Consider the following 26,216-nt stretch of genomic DNA (forward strand, 5'->3'; position numbering starts at 1 on the left):
ATCTGGAAACAGGATAGAATCATCTTGTTTTCTGTTCAGGCCTATTACAGTGAATGGATTCATCTATTTGACCCTGACTTTTTGTGAGTAATGAATATTGATTCACAGACTTTATAAGAAGACCCACAAAAGCATTTCTGCATGACATACACCAGAGGGCGCTTGGTAGCCTAGACCATAGGCCCAGACAGAGAGTTATAGTGGTCTATTCAGCAATTTATAACAAGTTATTTTGTCTAAACTGTCAACTGTAAACTTTAACTACCTGTCTACATAAGACGCACATTGCACCCACAGCTATTACCTATCAAAACCACACCCTCGTCACAAACAAACCACAAAACAAGAGTCAAGCACCAACATTACAAGTATGAAAATTACTAGTTCCAATAAAATGGGTGTGAGTTGGTGCATAGGGGCGGAGGGAGAAAAAAAAGACACACAAATGCTTTTTATTTCAATTTATTTATCTTTAAAGAACCAATATGAATTGGGGATGTTTTCAAAATGGGTACAATGATAAAAAAACTGACCATTTTCTTTCTTTTCCACCTCTTTTCCTTCAGAGTAAGAGTAAGGTTAACAGTTGGATCTTAGGCTCTGTGTATGCGTGTTTTAATATGCATGATATTTAGGGAAGTCCTATTGTAAACCATTAAGAGGAAAGAGCAGCCTTGGTGAATGGGAGAGGGGGGGGAAGTACAAGTACCTGTTGTAAGGATTGCCAAGTGTCTTCCTGTATTCAACTGCCTGGGTGAGTGTAAGAAAGAGAACGTGTTTGTGTGCGCATGTAGGACGGTCAGCAGGGTTTGGTGGGCTTTTCTGAGGTGGACTGATTATTGCACTCCCGCGAGATTGAAAAAAAAAAAAAAAAGAAAAAAAAAAAGTGAAAAACAACATGGCTCTAGAAAAAAAAAATATTGGATAACAAAGTGTCCTTACCCCTGCCAAACTCTTAACTGCCACACTTATCATATCTAGTGAATAAATATTGCGGACATATTCAAAACTAAGTAAACCCCTAAACTGAAAGTGACTCTAAGCAAGTGAAGGGGGAAGAGAAAACATTACTGCATTTTCAGTTGAACCTTTTGGAGTTTTTGTGCAAAAAATACCCCAATACCAAAATGGACTGTCATAATAATATGTGCTGAAGGTTTAAAAATATTTTTTTAAAAAGGTAAATTATCCTGGGCCAATCATAATATCAATAATTAATGGAAATAAAAATCAATAATATCATTTAACATTAAGATTTTTTTTTTTCATCATTGTACAACTTACATAATGTGTGTGTAAAAATAAAAATACACAAAATGAAAAAAAAAAAAAAAAAAAAATAGTTATCCCATGATTACATCTGAAACAAAAAACCAGGATGGACTCAAGTCGAAAAATTCTGGCCCGTGGTTGAACACTAGTAACCGGGAGGCGGGCCTATCTGTGTGCTTTGACCTTTGACCTTCTCATTCATTGGTTCGGCTGGTGGATCCCTAGATCTGGATTCATTCATTCGATCACTCGCTTGCTCTCTGTGATCAATTAACCATGACTCAGTGTTAACAATTCATCACAATAATTACTGATAGCTTTCTCTTCATTTTTATCTCCCCTTGTTGGAATAGTTTCCCCACTAGTTGCGCATAGAAAGACGCACTGACAGACAGCCTACTGCACACAGCAGTTGTGGCCGTTGGCATCCTTGAACCGCAGACGCATTTTGGGTCTGTATTTCTCGAGGTAAAGAAGCTGTTTGGAGTTGAAGGCTCCACGTCTCTTCCTGAGAATGGACAGAAGAAAGGGGGGGGGGGGGGATAAAACAATGACTGATGGGTCCCACAAATCCACAACAGAGAGCAAAGACAGCACACTATAGCTAACGCACCAAGCCCAGTCTTGTATTGATAAACATGGGCAATCTGAGTACTGGCAGGGTACAGCTTACTTGCTGGTAATACTACCAGACTGGAATTATAAATTTAGTAATTCCTGCTATTTTACAGTCAGTAGATATTGAAGACAGTCAAATATGTGAAAGCCGACAACACTAAAATCATAACATAAGTAACAAAAACACAAAATAGATGTTAAGATTTGGTTCATCAACAACCTCACATTACATGGTAACCTGTGAGCTATAGTGTTTTTTTCTGACTTTCATCTTTTTCCAATTAGCCATGTTTTTTCCATCCACTGAAAAGCACACACATTGTGCTCCATGGCAACAGCACCACTTAGGATCTCGCTGTAAGACATTTTTTATCAAGGCAATATACGTAAAGAACAGGGAGGGTACTTACTGCCTTATGAACTGCACCGCATCCTCATACTTCATCCCACTCTCAATGAGGGCTAAGGCCACCAAGACTGGAGCTCTGAGAGGCAAAGAAATCCAGAGGATGAATTCAGGGTGAAGGCGAGAGAAAGACAGAATGAGAGCAGGAGAGAGGGAGAAAGAATAGAAGAGTTAAATGCCAAGGTTCACATGGTTCCATAGTTATATGGGGGGTGGAGGGGAGGGGGTGGGAGGTAAACCTGGGAAATAGGCCTGGGAAATCAACAGGGGTGCACGGGTTCGCCGTTACCCTGCTGGGGCACCGTGCTCACACCCTGGGCCTCACACACACACACACACACAAATGCATGACTGCGATAAGTTACAGTAAGACAACTTTCTCACCAGACGAGATAGAGAGGACAAAAAAAAAATTCTAGACTACATGGCAGGTCAAATCTCAATGCTGACAGAGCATTTGCTTGAGTGGGTTTTTCTCTCACACAAAATGCATGAGGGACAGAGTGAGAAAGGCGGGACAGAGAGAAGATGAGAATAAAAGAGAGAGTGAGATAGTGTGAAAGGAGGGGTGAGAAGATTGTGAAAGAAATGACAAACAGCAACACCAAAACAACAACAAGGCAAATAGCTGCAGCCTCCCACGCTGGGAGCCTTAAGAGAATGCTGGCTGGTGTAAAACAGACCAGACCGGTGGTGCCGTGGAAAGCCCAGATGACTGCAGTAAACACAGGAGGGGGGAGAAGAGGAGATGAATGCAGAAAATGCCAGTCTGACCGATACTGGGAATTACACAGCCTCTGGAATGCCACAGCAATGCAAAACGCTGCAAGCCTCAGAGAACTGATTGCCTTATTGTGCATCTGTGGTCAGAAGAGACATTTTCACACTAGCTTGCCTGCGTCATGTGCTTCTGCTTTCTTTGTGTGTTTGCACTTGTGTTATTTTTCAACAGAACTCATTTGCAATTCGCTGTCACATTGGTCTGCGAGTATGAGTGTGCATATAAGTACATCTACCGTGCAACCTCATGACCAAGATACAGAGCATGCAGGCACTGTTATTGCCTTTTCAAGTCTGCAGAAACAATGACCACAGACTGTTGTCACTCATCATGATAGATGACTAAACCAGTTGATTGTCTATTTACACAGCCATGCACACCGACATAGAGGGAGACGAGAGGACAACCATTCAAGACATTGAATGAATCACCAGTCTGTAATAAAGATGACACACTGAGGAGAACAGGGACAGACGGAGGTACAGTGTGGCTTGTCCCTTTAACACTCAGCCAAGACAGCTTGAGCTGGGCGATCAATACTGAAGGAGCCAGGGAAGCAAGAGAGGTAAAGAGAGAGATAGAGGTAGAGGTAGAGGTAGAGAGAGGGAGAGAGAGAGAGTAGGGAGGGATTAAAAGAGACTTATAGACACACGGAACGTTTAATGGATCAATGTCTTATGTGGCCCCAACAGGAAAAGGCTGAGGAGTGTGTCAAGCCTGCTGGCTATTAAGGCCGGCCCATGTCTCTCTGGAGTCACTATGAGGGTGGGGGGAATGAAATGGGCCCTGGTCCAGAGCACACCCCAAGGGCCACCAAAACAACAACACCACACTAACTAGTTAACACTAATAGGAAGGGGAACAGCGGATGAGAGATGAGGCTAAATGGGCTGTAGTCCACAAGGGAGCAGCCAGGACCATACAGGACCTTCTGGCTAATGCTAGTTTGTGAAAGATCCAGTGCAATGAAAATTGCATTTCTGAATTTCACAGTATAATTTAACAAAATTTAACAAAACCCAAATTATAACTGTCAGCTCTGTGGAAATTTGAGTAACACGCTTTAAGAAACTCTCCCTCTGGTTGCCAACAGAATTAAACAGATTTAGAATTCCACTCTACTTCTTAGTGTAAATGATGTCATCTATAACTAGGTTTTAATGAATGTTCTGATTAGTCCACAGTATGCCTAGTTAATGAGGTGCCCCATAGTCTGTCAGACAATAGCCAGCCAGCTACTTGCCAAACTAGCCAAAATCTCTGTGCCTCCATTGTCGCATGGCATGGCATGCAGTGGATGGTAAAGTTATAGGGACGATTAAGCTTGCACTCAATCCTACAAGCTTTCTACCATCAAAAACAGAATAAAATCATGCTCATTCTGTTAGAAATCAATGTCAAACTTTTCCTAAGTTGAAATCATTGCACCGGACCTTGAAGTGTCGCAGCCTTCCAGGTAGTGTTTCCCACATTGAGTATGACAGAAATCAAATATGGCCACCATGTGAATAAAGTGATTTTAGGCTAGCTCCTGAACAGAGGTGAGATACTGAGCTCGCCAAATTAAATGTCAACAAATATTCAGCCAAAATAGCCGACTTGGATATATACACCCAGAACTAAAAACTGATTAATACAACTGTTACAGGCAGCGATGGGCAGTTAAGTCCATCATTATTTGATTAGAAAAATTAATAGAGTGCATTTCACAGACCGCCAAACCCCGGCAAGTAAAGTGCCAACCTGTGGGAAACACTTCAGTGAAATAATATTGAGGCACTAAATACTAGAAGGCTATAGGTATGTCTGAAGGTATGGGAGCTAAGTGATTATACACAAAGAAGCTTAAGTTAATTGTCTAATTAGCTTCCAGTGTTATCTAGCTAACAAGCTTAGTGACAGGAGTAATGGATAAAACCAACAGAGAAGGCAACACTTAACCAGCTAGCAAAACAGTTTAGACAGAGCTAGCAGCTAGCCACTCACCGGCCAAGCCCCGCCACACAGTGCACAGCGATGCAGCAGCCGGGTTCCTCGCGGAACTTGGTCTTCAGCAGGTTGAGCCAGTCGTCCACAATCTGGGTGGGAGGTGGGGCGCCATCGTCAAAGGGCCAGTCCTACAGGGGAGAAGAGACAAAAACCATGTGACAGAGGCACAATAGAAATCTAACGTGGGCTGGAGCTTGGAGCACTTGTGTGTGTGTGTGTTGGCAGGCAGCCTGATTCTGTATCTGTCTGAGCCTCTCATCCCCTACTGACCCAATGTCTCTGCTACAGCTCAGCCCAGATTCCATCTGCATTCTCTGTCTCTCTCTGCCTTTTCACGCCAATAATGCAAGTTGATTTTTTCTCGTTTATTATCATGGGATTTAGGAGCACTTGATTTCCATAAAAAACAAAGCCAAAAAGCAGTTAGGGGTTCAGATTAGTGCACTAACACATTTTAACAAGGAGGGACACCGGCTGACATAGGGATTTGAGTCAAAAGGCGGCCTCGCTAAATTATGCGTTTTCAAGTTGGTTGTATTTGCAAGCGGTGTTCGCTGCCCCAAAGGCAAGAACAGATACGCGACACAATCCGAACTACAAAAGTTAGATGAAGCAAGTGAGAGTGAGTGCGAGTGAGAAAAGATTCAGGAAGGGAGGGTGAGGGAGGTAGGAAGATGGAGAGATCTAGAAAGTTAGGACGGTGAGTAGCGCAGGGTGGAGACCCATGAGGTTCTATTTATCTGGGCCAGGGATCCTCCAGCACAGCATGAGTTGGACACTTGAGGACAGAGCAAGCACGCACACACACACCCTGAAGACAAGTAGACATGAACTAACACACACCCACAATGCTACACAGTCCATGGTTATAACCGGTTTTAGTTTTGCATCAGTTACATTGTATTTTTTTAATATAGAATTTGACTACAGTTAGTCAGCTAGTTACAGTTAGTGTTTGCTAGCTTTAGTTTGAGCTTCCATCTTTAAAGTGTTTTATTTAGTTTCAGTCAGATGCTGCCAAATGTTTGGCTGTGGTTAGTAACTGTTTACTCTTCCAGCTACTTTGGCAGGTAAGCAACCATCACTTAGAGGTTCTATTCTAAGAATTAGCTTGGCAGGTAAAAGACTTTGGCTGGGAGTGTTAGAATCCACAAGGCACTCCAGTTAATAGATGAAAGGTTAAGTGATCTGTCCTGTTTTCAGTTCAGGTTTTAGCATCTTGATTGACCAACAGTTCTGGGGTATCTGATTTGAGAAAGTGCACTGCTGAGTTTTTCCAGGACCATTCTGGGTTTACCATCATATCTACAATTTGCAAGATTGGAATTCTAAGGTTATATTTGTGTAAAGAATAGTTCTGAGACACTGAGCATCAATTTTGGGACAGTATTTTCTATTTGAAAGAGCCCAGAAATACACCATTATGTAAAATTGCATTTTCTCCTTATTAGTATATTTTCACAATTAACAGTTAATATCACAACAAAAGTTATTTTCACAATTAACAGTTAATATAACAAGTCATTTTCATGTTGTCATGTTGATTTAAGAATTTTCACAAGACCCCCCGCCCCAAAAAAAAAGATTTTCCCGCCTGTCCTGCTCCACTTACAAACCTTAAAACCCTAATCCTTAAATTACATCATGAGTCCCTGTAACCAAAATAATGTCAGCTGCCAAACAATTTCACTTTAAAACGTCATTTCATCATAACACACAACTTTTTTTAAATTAATATAATAAAACAATTCACAATATTTATAGCAATTTACTGGGACTTTAGTGACCAGCATGTCATTGTATGTTTGGCTACTGTTACCTACCCCAAAGTAAGACGACCTTGTTTTATGCGCACATTATGCGCTTGTTTTTGTAGCACTCCTTGCCCACTATTTGCATCTTACACAATTCCATGCCATTTTTATCCTCCACAGACTCAGAAAAGGTAATCCGTGCTTTTATTTTATCTCGCACATACTACTGCAACTCCCTCTATCCCTGCCTCAGTCAAAAGTCGCTCTCACGTATCCAGCTTGTTCAGAATGCAGCTTCTAGGATTTTAACCAGGGCCAAATGAAAAGACCATGTTTCCCCAATTTTAGCTTCCCTACACTGGTTATCAATTAGTTTTAGAATTGATTATAAGATCTTACTGATCACGTTTAAAGCACAGCAAGGCCTGGCCCCCTAGCTATATTGCACACCTTTTAGTTCCCCATGATCCACACCGCAGCCTGAAATCCTCGGGCAGGGCTCCTTTGACTGTTCCACAGTCTAGACTCAAGACCAAGGGTGACTGTGCTTTTACTACTTTGGCATACTAAATCAGTATCATCTTTTAAATCACTTCTTAAAGCACCACTTTTATACACTTGCTTTCATGTAATGTTATCTATGACTTCAATACTGTGTTTTGTTTGTTTTTAACCTTTTTAAAAATCGTCTTCTGACTTTTCTCTCCTTTTATGCTTCTACTGTTCCTTGTTTTTATGCTCTTTGTAAAGCACTTTGTAAATTTTGCCTTTAGATAAGTGCTATATAAATAAAGTTTATTATTATAAAGTCTGTTATTGTCTTTGTTTCATCCTTTTCTACTGATGTTACTCTCCAATATTCATCTGTCTCACTCCTCTCTGCTGTTTTGTTGATCTGTCTCACTACTGTGGTTTCTGGGTTTCTGCTGCTCTCAACCTCTGATAAAAAGAGACTAAATCAATATATAAGCTACACATTTTGGTTAAACTCATCTTTGGAGGTACATAAACTCATCAGATGATAAAGAGGAAAAACCCGTTAGGAAACAATGGCTCTGTCTAGGGCTGGGTATCGTTACGATTTTACCGATTCCAGTGCCATTTTCTCTTCTTCTTATCGATACGATTCTTCATCGATTCCCTTATTGATTCCTACTGTATAAATTGTCAGGGGTAAAAGACTACATACAGCTTTAGTGGAGTTAACTTTGTTTCATTACTCAAAAGTCATTGCTGTGTAGAGTTACTTTTGTCTCAGATTTACTTTTCCAAACAGCTGAGGCACATTTGGCATAATGCCTTACTTGACAGAACACAATGGAAGAAGTGAAAGTGAAAGTAATTGGACGTCAATATTACTGAACAAAAACAAAATTACCTGCAAATAACCTGCTGCACCGACTGAAGAGGAGAATATTGGTATCAGTTTTGTAACTGATATTTTAATACGTTCACTGCCTAAAAGTCATTGCGTATGCACGACACCATGAGAATGTTCCATCTTAGCATCTTGGGTATCATGTAAAATTGACTTTCCCATTTGTATTTACCACTTTATTGGGTAATTCAAGTGCGCTCTACCCATAATTACAGTATTTTGAACAGCAATTGAAGGCAACTTTTACTTGCTACTGTTGCGATGGTTGGCGCGATGCAGAACAAGTGCAGAAAATCCAGGAGATAATGAGGTAAATATTGGACTTTTGGACTCAGTGCAATTGTTTGGCATCAAAACACTTGGATTATGCTGCACAAGCTGTTTGGAGTAATTTTAGGGTCTTTTTTTTTTTATTCCAGAAGCATCCAGCTGTTCAACATTCTTAATGATCAATAAGAAGTACTGTTAGTGCGGTGGCTTATCAATTCCGGTGAATTAGGCAATGTACCTTAAAAGGATGCTTCCTATGTGTCCTACCCAAAAGAGACAGTACTACAACTTGAGGAAGTTCACTTGGGTTTGAGACAGGGCCAATGATTATAAGCCATCTGGTGTTAGGCTATGTAGCTAGACCTAGCTAGCTAGATCAGAAAGCTAAAGATTTAACCATGAGACAGTCTCACATAGCACAGGACAGACCCATGTCTGATGACAACAGGCTCCTGTTAAACTTGGGAATTTGTTGGAAAGCATAAGCAAAGTGAAAGAATCCTACATATACAAAGCCTGCCTCCAAGATATTTTTGTGCGTGCATGCGTCCATTCTTACCAGGACCTGTATCCCCTCCTTCTCCACTGGAGCCTTATCATAGGTGGCATCACAAACTCTCACCAGCGTGTTCACCTCAAACTTTTTCAGCTCCTGGCAGACATCAAGAGAGAGGATTGTAGACAGAGGATTTACACACACACACACACACACACACACACACACACAGATGGGTGCATACCTCAGTGAACTTGTTGAGCGTGGCATTGGTGGGGTTGTGGGTGATGAGGAACCTCATGCACTCGTAGGCAATCTCGACTGCAGCGGGGCGGTTCATGTTGGCGAGACGGCTTAAAAAACAATTACAATACAATACTCTTACAAAACAAAAGCGACTTTTGGCTCAGAAGTCAGCAAAGACTGCTAGGAGGTTTCTGTATTTAAAAAAGGATAGAATAAATAAAAATGACAACACGTGGAGAAGGATAGGTCAAAGGACAACAGGTGCTCAACTACAGGATGATGTACAAAGAGAGGGGTAACAAAAAGGATGAACTAGTCCACAGTACTCCGGGATGTAAAAAATAAAATTATACAAAACCAAAAATAAAAAAAAAAAAAAGATGGAGAGACTATCCAGGAGTCATCCAATCAGTTTACCCCATTCAGGAGAGCTGTTTGTGATTGGCTGTTCAAGGAGAAAGCGGAAAGCAAAGATTTCTCGTGTTGGCTGGGACAGAGCAGGGCAGTCTGGCCAAGGACTACGCGATATCCCAGGGGGCCTTTGGAAGAATCAGGGGTTCCCAGTGTGCTGGCAGTCAGGGGGGTTTGCGGGTAGCGTAGTCCCTCAGGGGGCGGCCGATTCACTTCTCCACGGAGGCGAGGTGCTGAGCCTGGCAGAATTCTCCGCTCACACTCACATACGCCATATAGGTACGGCTCAAATCAACACAGAAACCCTGCCAAGAGAGGAGAGAGGAGTAAGGTTAACTGAATTTACAAGGGAAGAGTTTCATTCTAAAATGATATCCACCATTCACAAAATGTAACACTCACTATTAGAGAATCACAGAAGCAACAAAAAATGAAAACAACAAATAATAAAATAATAAAATAACAAATTATGGTACTTTTGAAAGGACAACGGGTAACCTACGTTTGTGGTTGAAAAAATAAGACTTTTACAGACTCTACCCTCTATATTTCATAGAGATTAAATTATAAACGTGTTTTTCTTCCCCAAAATTCATATGTGTTCTGGTATATAACTCCAAGTGTACACCTTCTATCTTAACTGTAGGCTTTGGAATTGTACCTGCCTGGGATAGGCTAAAGGAAACCGTGATATGCCACAAAAGAACATTTATCACTACTTAAGATTTGCTGCGTATGAAACGTTAAGTCCACTGTTGAAAGAAACTCACAAAAGGCACTATCGTAACTGTTTCTACCTCCATGTCCAAGTACTGAGTCTGCCCTGCACTGACTACACTTCTGGGTTACATCACCCTGTCAATGTACCTCTTGTCACCAAAATGCAAACAAGTGAGAGAGACAACACGGAGCGCACACACATGCTTCAAAAGGGTGCCTCATGGATCCTGTAATGTCTGGTCTATAACTAGCCAGAGAGCAGTCAGTCATCCTGTGCCAAGACCTTGACAGTCTAAACCAAGCCGCCGCAAACTGGCTGGAACCGTCTCAAAGCAAAATGGGAGGGAGAGAGGAGAGGAGAGTAAATGTGGATGACGAGAGCCGGCTATCACTAGGCTGACGCACACAAGGTAGTAGGAGGGAGGGAGGAAAACAAGGAGGGAGGGAGGTAGAGAAAAAGGGCTTGGACTTTAGCACTGTGTCACAGGCAGTAGTCACAAGGTGAGGATTACAGGGTGGGCAAAGCTTCAAACAGCCCCAGCAATTCAGAGTCCCACGCTCCCCACTTTCACCTCCATGAGACTCTGACATAAGACTGTCTCTCTCCTTGTCTATTCATCCCTCCATTTCACTCCGTCACAATTTACTCAGGATTTTTAACAATCGCCCTCTGTCCCCTTACAGTTTCTTTTCAAACATTTTAAGTTACTTAAAGTTCTAACACAGCAGCCATCTCCATTTTGCCTCATAATCCTCATAAATCATAAGTCTCGACCGCCCTATCAGCTTGATTTCTACAGGTACAAAGGAAAGCGAGACAGAGGCATCTCACTTTTTCATAACCCAAGGCCACTCTTCAAACCAACAGCAACTCTCTCCTCTTTTCCTCTTGCTCCCACCCACTGCCCCACTGTCACTTATTCTCTTAGCAACTGCCAACCACGGAGCCAATGTCATCAAAGGGATGTATCAACCCACTCTCCTCTCTCGGTTTCTCCTCTTTGCTCGCTCCCTGTCTACCTCCTTCTCTTTCCTACCCCTGTTTTTTATACTTGGCGCCAGCCACGAGGCCACTCATCAAAGCAGCCTTGATTCTTTAGAGGGCCAAGATCCTCTCTGACGCCTTTAATTACTGCCTCTGAGCAGCACTGAACACAATGTGGCATCGCTGCATGGAGACAACTGAAGCTTGGACAAGACAGACAAGCAGGGAGAGGAAAAAAAGGAAACAGACTTCTGAGGTTTGTTTTCATCGGCTTCTAATCTTCCAGAAACTAAAAGGATGGAGATGGTGAGAGTGGGGGTTGTTAACAGGTGCCATTCACCTGTGGATCCTCACTGGGGAAAGGAGTGGAGACAGAGACTGGACGGATTCAGACACTTGAGAGAGACAGACGTGGAGGAAACATTAGAGAACAAAAGAACCAACAGACACGCCAAGGACACCACAATGACAGCTTGTGCTAAGAGATGAAAAGCAACTGGATTGTGGCTTGTTGCCCAGATGCAGAAACTGACTTTTAATACAGTCTAGCTTTCAATTGCAGCCAATAGTAGGTCTACATGGGGAAAAAAATACAATGAAACACAGACCAAAACACAGTCTCAAAGTAGACACTGGATTACATGAGCTGAAGCACATCTGGGCTAGGTGGGAAGCATGACTGGTGTCTAAGAAGCATTAGCATAATTTTCCATGCAGTCAGCATGGGACTAAGCTACTAAGCTATCTGTTTGAGTGGCCTTCTCTTTCCCATGCTAAATCTCTCAACTCCAACAAAGTATGCTTCTCCTTGCAGGGTTCAATGTTAACTTAGTTCATAACTTGCCAAGCTGGGCAAGTAGACTGGAAGTCCACTGGCCCAAACTGAATTTTAACTCCAAATTGAGTGTTTGCTTTAAGAGTACTTACAGACAAAAACAAAAACACAGACATTCATAACTCATTTTATTTATCATTTTGTTTATTCTCATACTATTAAAAAAATACAAGAATTAAGGTTCTTCAAGCGTGGCAGCTTACATAATATTTTCCCCAGAATTATTTCATTTATAAGTCCCAGCTGTCTTTGAAAAACACTTCTTTAAAAGATAACCCAATTACACAGAAAACTACATGTTGACACATACCCCTGATGACATGCAGTTGGTCACCAGTCTTGCTATCTAATGAAGAAGGTAGCCTAGTTATAATTGCACTAGGAGTGTGTGTGTGGAGTGACTGTTTTTGAAAGTTAGAAGCGGTGGGCGATATGGCCTTAATTTTATATCACTATATATATATATATATATATATATATATATATATATTTTTTTTTTTTTTTTTTTTTTTTAAATCGTAGACGGTCAGGGTATATACCACAGTATACTGTTTGGTAATTGGTGTCTGGTAACTGTCATTTGAAAGATGTTAACAAAAAAGCTGTGGGAATGCCTGCTTTTTGCCTGGGTTTTCAACAGTACAGTTACATTTGTTAATCTAAAGGCAGCTTTCACACTGAAGTATTTTTGACTGTTCTTACTTGGAATAGTTACATAAACTTTTGATAAAGCTGAAACATTTTTTTTTTTTTTTACAATACTTCTTACATGTTTTGTCTTCAGGTGGTAAAATAGGTTGCTGGTGTTTGCATGCCTGGTAGTGACAATTGTGCTGCAACATTTGCAGATTGTTTTCTGTTTTCATAACCAAACCATGTCCACAAGATGGAGGATGCCCACTTTTTAGACAATATCTTCTTTGTTTGGTTAGAGATTAGCAGGTGCACTTGTTTTACTTTCACTTTCCTCATGGTTTGTGTCTGTGCTTAGGGCATAAACAAACACACATGGGTGCTACTCGCAGTGCGTGTTTTCACCAATTTTGCAACTGACAAACTGCTTGACCTTATAGTACCAAGAAAGCAGGGGCATGTCTGAATTCTTCATGCTACATACTAATGTATGCATTTTTTTGTATGCAAGATGTCAGTATGCAAATTCAGTATGTGAAATATATCTGTATGAATACTACATGGGCCAAAAAATGAAATACGGATCCCATGGTTGCTAAACAATAGTTTCTGTCCCACAATTCTTTGCGTTCTTTGCGTTTCTTTTTGGGTATCATTTGCAAACTGAGCAAAACACGGTATGGAAGGACCAAACTCTATTGGGTAAATTTATGTCTCCCTAAAAACAATAAAGATTGCCCTGGCAATCGTTATTGTTGAACCCTGCCCTTCCCTCCTTCTCCACTGATCTGATGACAGGACTAATGAAAACAAAGATACCTGTGCCAACAAGTGTGTGTGGCTTACCAGTCACTCAACTATTCCTGAACTGCACATATGAGCCGATGGATTGAGGTAAAATAGTTGAGGAATCTACTATAGCCTGCTGAACCCCGGCCCAGGCCACAGCTCTGTGTGAGCTTGTCATCAGAGGAACTGGTACAGTGTGGTAACATCAGGCCTGCCCAGCTGCATGCTTGCCTCCACAGTGCTGTCGGGAACTCATGCAAATCACTCTCAAATTTGCAAACTAGTTCTGCAGTTACACACTGTACAGATGGAGGAAGGACAGAAAAAAAATGTAGGTACACGCCAAATCCGTTTGAAGAAGAAAAACCATGTCTAACCACACAGGAAACAACACGCAGTGTATACAAAGCTTTGAAAAAATGTAGACTGAGTGCAAGTCAGTAGCCTTTCACTGCAGTCAAATGAAATGTATGTTTGGCCATTATGTCTTAATTTAAAACCGCTGTTTTGCGTATGCCAGCTCATGATTTCAGTCTTTGCATTCATTATCTTAGCAAGGCTGCACATTAGAGATGTTGCAATGCTGGTGAAAGTCTTGATGATCAAAACCATAATGTGGTATGCAGTTGCACAAGAAAAAAAAACAGGGTCTATTAAGTAGTGGCAGACAGAGCCAGTTCACTTTGACTACGGAAATGTTCCTGCTAATGTGCTGTTAGCCTAAATAAATTTTACCTAGACCTAATCTAATAAGGGTGTTGGCTAGATCAGGTGTTTTAGCCTAGGGGAAAACCAATTACAGTGCTCTAGCTTGCATGTATTCCAGTGTTTCTTTCTTGTACAAATTTTGTAGAGGTGGGTGTGTGGAAATTTTGGTTCTGAGAACTAAGTTTGCTCTTGGGCCCTTTCCAATCAGTTCAAGAATGGCACTTATTATATGGACAATTGTTCTGCAATTGCAATTGTTACTTTTTGGGGGAGGGGGACTCAACTATACAGCCATGTAATGAACTTTTACTCCACTTCCTTTTCTCTAGCTGTGGGGTCAATTATCCAGTTGTGGGAGAGGTACTTTAGCTAAATGAAAATAGAGGAAACACTGATGTACTTCTGAGAAACTACAGTTTGGGCTGCATACAGCCTTGTGTGCATGTGCGTGTGTGTGTATGTATGAGTGTATGTTCTAAACTGGGAGAAAGGTCAGCGAGTAAAGGCAGAGGCCTAGGCATTGGCCCAGAGAGAGCTCCCTTGGTGCCCTGCTCCTCATCACGTGTTCCCCTGGTGCAGCGCTGCGATAGTGTAGAGAGAGAGAGAGAGAGAGAGAGAGAGAGAGAGAGAGAGAGAGAGAGAGAGAGAGAGAGAGAGAGAGAGAGAGAGAGAGAGAAGGGAGGGGGTAAAGGGGGGGCGTGAGAGCTGATAGGGAGAGTGGCCCCAATCAGCTGTCCTCTCCCAGAAATCTCCCACACAGTGGCTAAAGACAGAGAGGACAGAGAGATAGATGGGAAGTGTGAGAGAGCAGAGGCATGGGTGTACTAGCTGATAAAGGACCACAGTATCTCAGAACAGAAAAGGACACACGAACCTAAACAGGTGATAAAGGCTCAAAAGAATGGTAAGAGCGTGGGTACAGTGCAAGTGTATAGTAGGAAAGTCATTTCAAAATGATTCAGCACTGTGACGCAAAGTAGAAAGACAGACATGTCAGGATTAATAGTAAAATGAACTAAAATACATTCAATTACAGTGTGATAGATGTCCAAGTGATGAGACTGCATTTCATTAACATGTTTAGATGGAGTAGCGGCCTGTACGTTTTAACAGTTGCCATTAACAAAGCTCATACCATCAGCGATGGACTGGAGCGCTGCCAGTGGGAGCTTTAAAGTTATCACAGCTAAAGCGCATGGAGAGAGGGCGGAGAGCAAACTGCTACAGTGGGAGGGCTAATTGAAAGCCTTTCACTGTATAAAGGATTTTACTGCCATGGGACTTCATAATGTTAGAGCTAAGGCAGTGGGCCGTAGCAGCTCTTGTAGACATCCCTGACACGCGAAACCTGGCCCACCCGAGAGCCCTCAGCACCCCCCATACACACACACACAAAACACACACCCTGCCATCTTGCCCAAGATCCATCATCTCTCAATTCCTCCCTTTCCTACCCCCTGCCCCTTGACATCTCTGAACTGTTTGAAACATGGGGGGATTAGCAGGATTGTGAATAGCTAATATAACACACTGCTGTGCTCTAATCCCAGCCTCAGATCCCACTGATTTGGACTACAAATCCAGCTGAGCTGCTGGCACAAAACCAGGCACAAGCAAACAGGGCCCACTAGTTTCCATGGGTGTAGTAGTAGCTACAGCAGCTTGTTGTTTTTTTTTTGCAATGGAATGATTGTGTTATTGCAAAGTACAAAAAAGTAATTTAAAATGGATGCTGCATGCTGCCGAAATGGGCTCAGCTCATGATGACATGTAGGTTAACAGTCATGATCTGGCTGGGGCAATAAAGTGGGCACAAGGGTGAGGTGGCAGATATAAAAACAAAACAAAAACAAAATAGAAAACAACACGCAAGGCAAAACAGCCTAAATGTCTGGAAATAGAATGGAAGGGAGACACTGAGGCAAAACATCACCCTTATACACGAAATATGGAACATCTGAAGCCATCTTATTCCTCCCTTGGGTAAGATGTTAGTATTGCATGCAACCCTGTCTGGTGGTCTGAGGGTGTGCCTGGGTCTTGCTGCTGTTTTGTCTGGAGCCGGACTGGGCATGACCAGACTGTACTGCCTTGGAGCAGCTGAAGGGCTAATTTGCTGTGTGGGATATGAGCCAGGGAGCAGGGGGAGTGCCTGCCATCCTCGGCAGGGTGGAGGGTGGAAGATGGAGGGAGGGGGGGAGTCTTGTTCTGCTTGGAGTCCTTGGCCTGGGGGACAAGGAGAGCAGCGTGGACGGCACGAGGGAGATAAAGGGCCCTGCCAACTCACTCTCTGCCAATACCCTCGCCTTACACACCCATCTGCTGGCTACACCCACCGCACACACTTTCCCTTATAGCATCTTACCACACATTTGCAAACACAAAGAGGCACTTTCCCTCCATGCTACACACGATCACACACAGACACACGCACACTTGCATGAATGCACTCTGTCCAGCCAAGGTGACAGGTGAGTGTTCCCCTTCAGCTGTCTGATAGGGCTAGCATTGATCCGAGACTTGCTGAGGAGAAGCAAGGGCAAACCACTAGCAGTCTTTATCACAGCTGCAAGTATGGAGAGAATGTAAGGAGAAGACGCCCAGTAGAGAGCCCATGAATCCATCGGTGGGGAAAGGCACAGGGCCAAATGTCACAAAGACGTCTCTTCATTCCTGTGGCCTCTATAAATGTTGACTAACAGATAATTCATAGGCCCGAAATGGGCAAAGAGGATAGGGACAGAGGAAAAGTAAAATGTGGAAGAGCGATAAGATGTGAAGAGAAAGCATCACGAGGACAGAAAGACACGGTGCCAAAAAGCAGGCAAGAGATAGGCAAAATTAAACAAACAACAGAGAGAGAACCAAAGCAACAAGTGGGGAAGACAAGCAAGACACAGAGAGAGCAGGAGCAACGAGCTTGGGGGTGAGTATGGCCGAGATAAAGCCGTGGATCACACCTGCCTCAGGCCCCAGCTGGTTGCTTGCTGTGATATCAGTGCTGTTGATAGGCTGGGTGGGTGGATCGCACCTCAAGTTGAGACCGCCCTCACTCTGAGTGACTGACACACAGACACACAAACGCCTACTACTAATGTCACACTGTGCCTCTAGTGGGTGACAAGACAGGAGAAATACCCCTACTTGATAAGGACAAAAGCCCGCTATGTGCTACCGGGTCAGAGTCCGGGACCGAAGGGCCCTGTCAATGTGGGACATGGTGACAGGTCACCACAGCAATCAGCAAATAGTGCACACACACACAGGAAGTAGTGTGCACAACTGTCCCTCACCATATCAGTCATGCTTGAACACATACAAAGGCAAACACTCACACAGGCAAGCAAGCAAACGCACACAAAACTAGAACTACAAGAAGTTACACTGTTAAGCTTCTACTCCCTTTTCTGAGCCTCACCCCAATTTACCCAACATAACAAGCGAGAGACTGAAATCCCCAGGCATGTCTGGACAAGACAGAATAGAGAAGGGAAGGATTGAACGCAAACTTGAAACTCCGACTGAGAGCCCAAACTGTTGTTGTGCCTCCCATGAGCTGCACACTGGCCGGGATTTGCCGACAGGAGCCATGGGCTGAAAGTGATACTGGAAGTCAGGAGTTTTTGAGCGGCCTCGCGCTTTGTTGACTGAATTCTGATGATAGGGTGATAATGTGAGAAGTTCTCAGAAATCTGCCAATGGGTTTCTTAGAACACAGTTAGTCACGGGACAGTGGGAGAACAGGTGCACCTTTATCAAGACTCTTCTGAGAACAGTGCCTTTAGTTCAACTGCCATGAGGGTAGGGGAGGGTCCTTGAGGCGATGGTTAATCCTAGCCGTGTGTGGAACATTGCCACTACTACCAGCGCCTTGCCTAAATCTGTTACAAAGGCCAGAACACTTGTCTGTCCAGCAACAAACAACAGCTGAACTGTATCGTGTAACACCTTGCACATTCTGAACAAAAAAAAAAAAAACAGCACCTTATAATTTTAAAGTGAGTCACAGATGGTCACGTCTGTGTTTACCTGCATCAAGGTAGAACCATGCACAGACAGTCTGACTCAGGCTTGTGGTTGTCTCTGTCTGGAATAATAAAGCAGTGTTTTTCACAGGGCTATTACTGCAGTCCCTGAAGATATACAGGCCCCCTCTTTGGGTAGTAATACTCTGAAATTGACTCAAAGAACAGCACAGGGCCAACCTTTTCCTAGAAGGAGAAGGTAAGGTACTGCCAGTCCAGAACACAAAACAAGGTGATAGATCTCCACAAGAATCTTAATAGCTTGCCTAGTAAGTACTGGGATAACTTGGGGAAAAAAAAAAAAGACAAAAAAAAAAAAGAGTTCATCTTCAGGCTATATGACAATAACTGGCACAAAAAGACCTTGCATTTGGTGGCCAAAAGCAAACCAAAATGGCAAGACATAAAGGGCATACTGCAAAAAAAAACTTTATAAAGAGGTTGCTTTTACAATTGCTTGTAAAAACATCCTTCCTGTTATAGCCTGCATGTGGGTGGACTGTATTTGATCAAGCCTAGAAATAGATTGGGGGTAAAAAAAAAACCTCTATAAATGCAACACTCCTACCCAACAACAGACACACACATGCACACAAAAATCCTCCGGGCTGCCTGCCTGCATACCATGGGTGCCTCCAGCCATAGCATACCACTTTGAAGGGTTTCCAGATTCACCACAATGTAAGCCTCACCTAGCCTTGTTCACACCACTTTAATCTGCTCAAAACAATAGTAAAAGTCTGTAGAGAGTGCATGCTATAAAGCAGTGGAACATCAAAGATAACTGTGCTAAGCATTACCGACAAATGGTTTAGCACTAGTGTTCACGCTTTGACACAAGACCAAGGCTGTACTGAAGGGTGTCATGAGCCTTAAAATAAAGCACGTTGTTGACGTTTCGGTAGACGCACACACATCCTCATTTTACCCCCAGTCAGTACAACAGGCTACCTCTCTCTGCTCCCAGAGGACAGGGGCTGATCTTCTGGTGGTGTACTTGTTGTTGTTCTTGTTGTTGTTCTGGCTTGTTGTCTCCGTGTGAAGGGGGCTGGAGAGGGGAGGTGAGAGAATATGTATGCCGGCCTGTTTCCCTGAACAGCCGAACACCCCCTACACATACACTCACATACAGCAAAGCCCACTTATCACACTGCTTTGCAGCCTCTGAGTGAGCACAGATAAACAGCGTGACGATCAAAGGCCTCCGATAGCGCTTAGAGGGAGGGCGCAGGGGGACAAGGGCCAATCGTTCTCTGGAAAGGACTGAAAGAGACCAGGCCTCGGAACCTTAGAAATGGGAGTGAAAAGAGGAAGAGGAAAAACATATCAGGACAAAGGCCAGGCCGTGTTGTCCTCTCTGTAGCCTAGCTGCTCGTTTCCTCCAACTTGACACAAAATCAACACCAGCATCTGATCAATTAGATTCAAATTGTAAGAAACCAAGTCGGATATATCACATTTGACTATTATTTGAAAGGCTTATGAGTCGGAACACAATATTGTCTCACTGCTGATCAAGTAGCCTTAGGTAAGATGGGCTCTCAACACAAACAAGTGTTCCTGCCAACAACATGCTGTAACACTTCATCTGGTGTGTGGGGACCACACTGATCCCAATTAAACATAAAGAACCTCATTTACCTAGATTCAAAATAAAAAATAAAAAATTCAAGCATCACATTTGCAAGTCAAATCCGGTGTTATTCCAACTCTGACAAGAGAGGTGTGCACGGGTGGAGGCAAAATGTTCTGTGCAAGGTGAAAGAATACCCAGCTATGCATTAGACACCAAGCAGTTGGAACATTCACCTGTTTCTGAGCCTGAGCCACTTGAACATTCTCTTAATGTTTCAATGGATCACTGAACGTTGATACGCATCCATCCAGAACAACCACGGGATGTGATGTGGCAACGTGGACTCAACTTTCACAACAAATGCACACCACAGATGTGATTCATTTATCAATTTACACTCTAGGGCTACATGTTTTAAAGACCCTGCTTATTCAGTGTCTCCTATAATAGCTACATTTATCACTTCCTCCCTTTTCATCTGCCAGACAACATGCCAGTGAGACCTTTTGTTCTGGAAAATGGGTCTAGGGACTGTCTCCAGTCGCCTCTGAGCTCTTTTAATGAGTCATAATCTCACGTCACAAATCTAAATCGGCTCCTGTCCAGAAGGTCATCTCCCTGCTTGGCCAGACAGATACACAGAGGGAGTAAGGCCTGGGCCCCGCTCTACCTGTTTGCCTACATGTCGACTAAACACTGGCAGACAGCAGTGGAAAAGGAGATGTAGCAAAAAATTAGCATGTTGGGCAAAGGCTTACACAGCCACAATGCTGATTAGTCTCATTAAAACATAAGGCATTCTTTCTACATTCACATTCAGAATTAGGCAACTTCTATCAAACTATAGAGCAAGGAATCTCTGTCTGTATGTATGTGTGTGTGTGTGTGTGTGTGTCCTTCGCATATCTCGAGAACGTTCGTCCGATCTACTTCACACTTGGCGGGTGTATCGCTGGGGACCCAAGGACGTGCAGTGTCGGATTTGGTGCAATTTGGACACGCGACACGTTCAATATAACTTTGAATAAACAAGCAAACAGCGCTCTGTGCAGCAGCGGGGCGAACGGGCACTGCACTAGTTCTGTCAAATTATCGATAACCATTTCCTGTTGTGTTTAAGTGGTTTGTAGGGACAAAGGTTCCTGCGTGTAGGTGTGCAGCACTGGCATAGTGTAAGATCTGCACCATTTATGCATGCAAGTCTCACACACTGGATATAGATAATATTCTGGTGGATTAGGCAAATTATTCAGATGTCAGAAATATGAATGAGAAGTAAATTAAGAACAAATTCTTATTTGTGATGACAGCCTGGCAAAAAGTTTGAAAAGATGACAGATGGTGATTTCAATAAGGCAAAAATTCTCAAAAATAAGCCATAGTCATAATACAGGAGGCAGATAGCCAGCAGCAGAAAGGCCCATGCGAGAGGGGAATGCCTGCTCACATTCATGCAGAGAGCTGCGGAGTCCCACTGTGGCATCAATCCTTCTGACATTTAGAAACTAACTTGGCCTTCTAACAACAGCATCAGGGGATGCCTGTTGCCATACCAACAATCATCTCAGGGGTAGCAACAAGTGCTACTGCAGGGCCTTTTGGTGTCCCTCGTGAGGAGATCAGAGGAGAGCAGTGGTGCTCCTCTTTAAACATTTGCAGAGACAAGCTGAAGGAGCAGCAGGAGGTGCAGTGTTAAAGAGGGTCATGGTTCAGAGTAGATGGCTGCCCATACGCACTGATCTAGGAACTGTTTAACTTCTGAATTCCAACTTGTTCGCCAGAGACGTAAAATTAGACCTTAGATCAGCTCCTGGGGGCAAATCCATCCTTCTAAGCCAATGGCCACAATGAACACAGTAGCCAGAGGTCATGCTGTGATGAGGAGCCACACATTTCATGGTTTTAATAAGCTGCTGAAGGAAATGAAGAAAAAGCCACACATCCTCCAGTGAGAAACAAAACAGTGGCTAGGCAGTAGGAAAACACAGCAAGCTTGTTTGTGTGCCTCAACCCAGCATTTTCTAGACCACAGAGGCACCTCAAAACTAGAACACTTTCTGGATCAGTAAAGATGAGCAACAATATAAAAAAAAACAACAGCAGCTCTAATAACAACAACAATAACAGCCTTTACAATAGCATGTTTTGACACATGACCATGTTTATCATGTTAGCTATGGCTCCGGTAGCTGTAGCTAGACAAGGTAGCTGTAAACACTAATGACAATAGAAGATCCGATTCCTACCTGTTGCTATAGTTTCAGTGGGCAGCCTTGCAGCATCATCCAGAAGAGGTGTCAATCTGTCAGAGACACTGCCAGCACTACCTAGCCCGTGCCTTTGCTTTATTGCAGTGCTGTGGCAACAACAGTAAACAAACACGGTGCCAACCTGGGCATGATTCATTAACCAACACACAGGCCTACAGAAGGTGCCCATGGCTACTGATGCAGAATTAGATATGGCTATTCACTTAATGGCTCCAAATGAGGAAAAAGAGACGGGGGCATCTAATCCTAGCTTTGCAGTTTGGGACAATCTCAACCCAACAAAATTGCATAGGGGCCAGGGGGCTTAGCAAGCAAGCACACACTAAAACCAAAGCTTGTGTTCCATTCTCATTGCAGCCAGACACCCAGGGGCATAACCAAATTTTAAAATGGGCAAATCTGTTAAGCCAGTCACTGTGGAACAGAACCTCTTCAACCCCACCTTTCAACACTCGGGCACCCTGTGGCTGGATGGGCTGGATGCCAGTAGGCTACAACATAGGGCTTCTCCTCCCTGCTAACCCTCCCTGGCCTCATGTTACTGTACACTGAGCTCGCCTTTCACAGTTACGGTAACCAAGGCTGAGGACTTCCCTTCTTGTCACACTCGCCTTTCTTTATGCCACTCATAGAGAGAGGAACCACCCCCTCCTTGGTGTGAAATGTCACACACACATCCAGCTAGATTTAGGCTTACTACTGCACATTGCAATTTTGAACATCACCCAGCCATGAGCACAACATAGCAATGGCAATTTAGATGTAGCTAATGATATTAGCCAGATCAGATCAGCCAGATCTTTATGACTCATACACTGCCAATAGAAACCCCAAGTAGTACACACTGCCAATAGAAACCCAAAGAGGTACAATAAGGATGCTCCAGGTGTGGATCCAATTTCAGTTTTACAATCCTTTTTCAAACACAAACGCTTCCAACTGCAATAAATTTATGCTTACGTAATGCTGTTACTACAGACAGAAATGAAGAATGACCCACAACAGAAGTGTTTCGTTCCATTTCTGACTTGATTTCAACACAACTGACAACATAGATTTGACAAAGATGCAGCACAATGCAGGCTAGGAAGAGCCGTGTTGCTTTGTAGATTACACAGATAAAGAAAAATACCATGTAATCTACATAGTGATTGGACACACAGGCAATGTGAGTGTGACATACAGTGTGGCATGTCATGAATGAAGGCCTCCTACTGCATGGGCCTGCCCTTAGCTGCAGGCTGTGCTCAATCAGGACTGAGTGGAGCTAGGCTATTTCTAGAGTGGGCCCTGGCATCATGTGTCAATTAGCTTTAATATAAAGCAGGTCACCAGTATAAGTGACCTACTTCCATAATAAATGTGAATGAAGCACCAACACTCACAGTAGCCTACTATGAGAGTTGTGAAAACTTAAGAGATTATCCAAGTGTTTTGTTAAGTGCATGCCGTTGATGCATATTATTACCCTGAGTGGTACAATATAAATGCTATTTTATTTTCTCATAACTTATTAAAATATTGAAAGGTTGAGAAAGCACGCCCATCAAAGATTCATTTTATAACCAATAGCTCTGTTCTGTTACTTCCATCATACATGCCAAGCCCTCAGATACTTTCAATAAGTGATTTCAAGAATGTAATCTTCAATATAAGCTTTATTTTTTCAATGTATTCAATGGAAGACTTGGTCTCTTTACATTATTTTGCCCATATTGTGTCCATTAATTTTGTGTCCATTAGCCTAATTGGTTAGTTAGTTAGCTCATTAACTACTTTTGAAAGATATGGAGTAAAACGCATCCATACTCTCCACCTGTGAGACAAATTAGGTCACCTTGCAGTGACTCATAAGCAGGAATGCTTACCTGCTACACCAGTTACTCATTGACTCATCCGCCCATGCCAGTAGGAGCGTTCAAAGCTATTCATTCACATTAGTTATCCACTAGAAATTATTACCAGAGGAGAAGAGAGATTGAAACCATTGGTCATAAAATGAAAACTGAGAGGCATGGGAATGTGCTGCTGCCTCAGTGTCACAGCTGCTCTAGTCAACTTCCTCCCCAAGTGCATTTCCTCAATTTCACTTCAGCCCATATGGCCAAATGGCTGGGTGCTTTCTGTTTCTGGAAACCAGAGAGAGCTAAATTATAGAGCCACCTAACCCTAGTGTTAGCCAATTTTCTACTTGGAAGGCTGACTAATTTACTCAGTCAAAATAGGCTAAGCTAACGTTAACGACAAAGACAGTAGTTTAATAATACCAAGGGCACCCTATACAAAAGAATTCTGTTGTTAAACTGATCTGAAATATCAGGCTGCCAGCCACCTCGTCATCTTGTCTAAATGTTAGCCAAACATAAGGCTTGAAAAGAAATGGGTCAACCATGCGCTGGGTCAAGATTTTTCATAAAGGGCGGAAGGCATATAGCTCAGTCGCCAGCTAACGCTAGCTAACCTGTGTACGTATGGTAACGTTAACAATATTGCTCAACACCAGTGTAACTTGATAATTTTGATAATTACGACCATAGTGTGAATTTCAGACACTGAACACTGCCACTGTCTCGGTGTGTATGAACTGAGTTCTTAACGTTAGCTAAAACAGTTAGCGGGTAAAATCGTTAAGGTTAAGCTAGGTGTTGACCAAGAGAATTGCTGCCTTTACTGTTGCCACTACACTAGCTCATGCTAGCTCTTCTTAAACAAATTAACGGGCAACGTAACGTTACAGCTATGATCAAAACAACATATATCACGCGACATGTTTCCAATTAGTGTTAAGAGTCTGCGAGAGTATTATATTCTTGCTAGTGGTCGTAGTCACAGTGATTTTTTTGTTCTAGGAAATAGCCTGAGCCCTAACAGCTAGCAGCTAATGTAGCTAAGTTAGCAGGCTAGCTCATCTCCGTCACTTGCCTTCACCCAGAAACGTTTAATCACTCGTCTAGAGTTTCGTTAACATTGGCTAACTTGCGAGGTTACCTAACACCAGTTGGCGATTATTTCTGTCAGCTTCAATGTTATTTTATAAGACAGCGTACACTACTGCTTGTTCCAACCGTTCTGCTTTATTGAGCTAATGTTAACGTGGCTACACTAGCTCGCTTCCTCAGACAGCCTCTTATGTGCTTTGCCTTGTGTTGTGCTTGATTAGCTTACAGTATGTTCGCCCAACTTTTAAATAAGCTATCGCGTATCTGCGGTGTTGCTATCGTATTAAGCCAGTGAATAGTTCCAAGAGGTCCCTTTTAGTTAGTTAGCTTGTTACTTACAAAGTGCAGGCTGAACATTGAAATCCCGTGACTACCCCGGAGAAAGTGGAGGGAGAGCAGAAACCGCTGTCAGGTCGCCTTTTTGTTCCTCTTCAATGTGGCAGCTTGAGTTCTCGTCGGTGGTCGGGAACTGTTGTTGGGGAGGAGTCTCCTCAGTTTGCTGCTGCCTTCAAGTGCTGTCGGAAATATTGGAATTATCAGATGGCCGCACGTTAACGACCAAATAAAGTGGTAAATACGACTGGGAAACCCGGGATTTTCTATTATTCTTTGACATTACATCATATGATGTTTAGATGGAGACAATCCATATCAACCTATGGTAAAAGTGATGTAGATAACAACTTTTGATTAATATATACATTAAATATCAATTACATGGTTGATACGCTTCATTTCGCGGCTGCAATATAAATTAGCTCAAGCCGCTTGATTTCTAAATCATAACAGCCACCCAGACTATTTCTGTGTTATTGTGTTATTATTTACGACCAAAAGCACTTGAATCTAGGTCCAGTCATACTTACTACTAACAAAGTAGGAGCTTACCGGGAGAACCCGAAGGCAGCATGGGTGTCTAGCGTCAGTACGACGTAAGAAGAGTTCGGCTGGATGATAACAGCTCACCATGGTGACGACAGTTCTAGAAAATAACTCCTGAATAGTAATCCCAGAATATTATGCCTGCACTCACAGGTTGTTTTATAATAAAGATCTTACCCAATGTTTTCATCCCAATCAAATCCCTCGTGGTTGTGTCTCCTAATAATGAGTCA

At 42.9% G+C, this 26,216-nt stretch overlaps 1 protein-coding gene across 1 annotated transcript; it reads right to left on the reverse strand.

The window, feature by feature from the left end:
- Positions 1-446: 446 nt before the first annotated feature.
- On the reverse strand, positions 447-25,566 carry ptp4a2b (protein tyrosine phosphatase 4A2b). Its single transcript, XM_078290287.1, has 7 exons — positions 25,441-25,566; positions 9,628-9,926; positions 9,209-9,317; positions 9,028-9,120; positions 5,064-5,194; positions 2,301-2,375; positions 447-1,780 (listed from the first exon to the last, which is right to left on the reverse strand). Exons 2-7 carry the CDS (start codon positions 9,630-9,632, stop codon positions 1,669-1,671), a joined length of 525 nt encoding a protein of 174 aa, XP_078146413.1. The 5' UTR covers positions 9,633-9,926; positions 25,441-25,566; the 3' UTR covers positions 447-1,668.
- Positions 25,567-26,216: the final 650 nt, after the last annotated feature.

The sequence above is a fragment of the Centroberyx gerrardi genome, chromosome 19, assembly GCF_048128805.1.
Source record: "Centroberyx gerrardi isolate f3 chromosome 19, fCenGer3.hap1.cur.20231027, whole genome shotgun sequence".
NCBI classification, from domain to species: domain Eukaryota; kingdom Metazoa; phylum Chordata; class Actinopteri; order Beryciformes; family Berycidae; genus Centroberyx; species Centroberyx gerrardi.